This window comes from Haliotis rubra, unplaced genomic scaffold (assembly GCF_003918875.1).
Source record: "Haliotis rubra isolate DU_JTF1 unplaced genomic scaffold, ASM391887v1 Scf383, whole genome shotgun sequence".
NCBI lineage: Eukaryota > Metazoa > Mollusca > Gastropoda > Lepetellida > Haliotidae > Haliotis > Haliotis rubra.
Window position 1 is genome coordinate 952,300 of NW_025767061.1, and position 3,144 is coordinate 955,443.

Below are 3,144 nucleotides of genomic sequence, written 5' to 3' on the forward strand. Positions count from 1 at the left end.
AGTCGTTCGGAAAAGGTTTGGGGGTTTGGGAAGAAATCATATGTCGCTTACGGAATCACTGATAAAAAGTAATTCGGCTTTCGAAACTTAGATTCTGCTCGCAGTCAGGAATATACCCTTATGAGTCATCTTCATTACCGCCATGTCAGGTGAGCTTTGATTTTTTTATTCCAAATTTTATGCTGTATATATAAGGAGAAAGACTGGTGATCAAGGTAGAGTTTCATCCGTGTAGGTTCCTATTGCATTTGTCGGCCAGACATCAGAAAGTTAACTTTGAACAATGTCACAGGCGATGACGCTTCACTACGATTTCATTCGTTTTGTTCTGTGTGACATTAACGGTACATCACGGGGACAACTTGTTCCCATCCGGAATGCAACGCAATATTTTCAACATGGAATTGGAATATACCAAGGTACGATACTTTCCATATGACTGTGGTTAAACACGTAAACATACCTCTCAAACCGTTCAAGTCAGGTTCAATTGATAGCTATAAAAACATGATTAAATCCTCAGAATATGTGGGAACAAGTGTTTAGCGACATGTCAGTTAGTCCGATGACAGCAGGGTTAATGTTTCTTGAATGATCTGAAATGGATAAAAAGATTAAATATCTACCCCCGAAAATAGTTTTGGAATAATATAAACATATTTTGTTAGGGAAACTGGTCGCACCTTAAAGCGTTTGGTATCCAGAATTAAATGTTGACGTGTGTATATAATATTTCTCCTTGAAGTCGCAGTCCTTTGTTAAGATACTTGTCATAATAATGGTGAACTAGTCAGGTTAACTACACGTGTGTCTAATGATACAAGTCAAATTGAGGAATCTGACAGGGTTTGAATTTGTTGCATTAAGAAATGCTGCATGAAGATAAATTTGAAAGAAAACTGCCATCAAATAATACTACACATTTATAAAATTAATGATATTGGTAAATTTTGATCTAGCATCTTGTTGAACAAAGGTAGAGAGTCCCGAAAAGGTTTGCAGCAAAATAGACCAGGGCAGGTTTACTATATTGGCTCTAACAATTCGTCGTCTGTTCGACATGTTGTTCTAAATGGTACCAAGTGTGTCAACGCTGTCTTCAACACTTTGTCCCCTACACTACCGCCTGATGATATAGTTCAAACGTCTTTTAAGTCATTTCATCGGGGTGTCTGACAGACTCCCTTGAATAATTTCCGTAAGATTGATATCATGCTTCCTTTCTCCTAAGTCGGTCGTGATCGTACACTATGTGTATTACTTTTGCCGTGCTCACTTTCGCGTGAGCAATCCAGTATATGGCTTTGATGCATTAAACCTCTTTCTCATTGTCACCAGGTATTCTCCGTGCCGTACCTTCAGGTAGAATTGTACCTCTATCCTCTAAGTATCCCCAGACGTTGGGAAATATACAGCTGAAGCCTTCACAAGAAACGTTGCACCCTGTCACATGGATGGGCGGGCAAGACCATAGAATTGGACAGGTGATATGCGAGACAACCTGGGATCTAGATGCTTCTCCCCAAACCGCATGCCCCAGGTATGTTGCCAGAAAACAAATTGAACGTCTTAATGAGATGGGGTATGACATCCTCTCGGGGGTGGAAGTGGAGTTTATGCTTTTTGATCAAGTTACAAAGAAGCCAATTTATGAAAGAAGCGGATACTGCAGCAATAACATACTGAATAAATTCAACCATTTCTTCATGGATCTAGACGTTAAAATGCAAGCTGCAGGTGTCGATATCGATCGGTTTCATGTTGAGAACAGCCCAGGAAAATTTGAGGCAGTTTTAAAACCCAAGAATGGCATACACAGCCCTGACATGGTTTTTAAGTTTAAGGAAGGTCTTCTGGAAATAGCTGATCAGAGGGGCTATGACGTTTCATTCATGCGGAAAACAGAATTAGGAATTGGTGCATCGGCGCATTTTAATTTTTCCATCTTAAAGAAAGATTCAGGTGAGAATGTTTTCTACGATGATCACCAAGAAAACGGTCTATCAGACTTCGCCAGGTACTGGATAGCGGGTTTGCAAGAACATCGAAATGCAGTGTGTGCAGTTTCATGTCCAGATGTTACATCCTATCGGGTTCTTCACAACCATGTATTCGCACCGTCCTCAGCTGATTGGAAAATTGACGGCCGAGGGGCTATGCTTCGAGTAAAGAAAAACGGAAATCACCCATATATAGAAAATAGGCTTCCACCATCATGTAGCAACCCATATCTCATTTTGGCAATGATGATAGCCGCTGGATTGGATGGTGTTATAAATAAGTTAGACTGCCATTCTGAAAGAACAGCTTCTGGAGATACAGACCTCCCCAAAACGTTATCGGAAGCATTAGTCGGACTTGAATCTGATTCTGCTATCGTTGAAGCTCTTGGTGAAGAAGCAGTAGCATGGTTTGTGGAGGTGAAAAGAGAAGGGGAGCTGAAACTGTTTAAAGGAATAACCGATGAAGATGTTGCATTACAAACAGAGAAATATTTGTATTTTTGATTTTTGAACATGTCACTGGATTTCGAGTCTACATGTATACAGAATACGTTATGGGGTCGCCATACTGCTCGCAGCAGCCTCTCCACTTGTTCTGAATGTTTATACACCAGAATACTGAAAGCAATTGGAAACTGCCTTTCTCCGGGAGTCATGGTGCTGTTTATGAAACCCCGTGTTCTCTTATACTCTTCACGGTCATTTGTCAGGGCAGGGTAAATTTCAGGTAAATAGCTTGAACGAAACTCCTTGGTCATAATTAGGGCTCCTTGCCACAAGGCAGGAGACCTATTGGAATCGTTAATGTTTTTATTATTTATTATTCCGCCGTATTTTGTACCAGTCCTACAAAAAGCACCGCTGGACAGAATCGCTTGAAAAAAATCACCATGGTGCCGACAGTGCTGAAGTTGTTTCTGCAAAAATCTCAAGGCTCTAGGCCCAATAGCAAAGGGGAGATAATTCAAAATTAATTCAAAATTTTCAATTTCCAAAGCAATAATCTCCGAAACTACAAGTCCGATGACTACCAAATTTCTGGAGCAGGTCTGGAATCCGATTACCTTCAATTTCAACTGCATGGGGCTACGAGGCACCGTTTGGCCGCCATATTGGATTTAAGGAAATTTCACGTTTTTGA

The 3,144-nt window shown here is 40.6% G+C and overlaps 1 protein-coding gene across 1 annotated transcript; it reads left to right on the forward strand.

The window, feature by feature from the left end:
* The first annotated feature begins 241 nt into the window (after nt 1-241).
* LOC124286438 (glutamine synthetase-like) lies at nt 242-2,507 on the forward strand. The gene is made up of 2 exons (XM_046722815.1): nt 242-419; nt 1,339-2,507. Exons 1-2 carry the CDS (start codon nt 284-286, stop codon nt 2,505-2,507), a joined length of 1,305 nt encoding a protein of 434 aa, XP_046578771.1. The 5' UTR covers nt 242-283.
* Nucleotides 2,508-3,144: the final 637 nt, after the last annotated feature.

What these genes read in the sequence shown, in the direction of transcription:
- LOC124286438 (XM_046722815.1), top strand. Translation starts at nt 284, where the DNA reads ATGTCACAGGCGATGACGCTTCACTACGATTTCATTCGTTTTGTTCTG. An exon ending in TGGAATTGGAATATACCAAG is followed by an intron (nt 420 to 1,338) that starts GTACGATACTTT and finishes CATTGTCACCAG; the next exon opens with GTATTCTCCGTGCCGTACCT.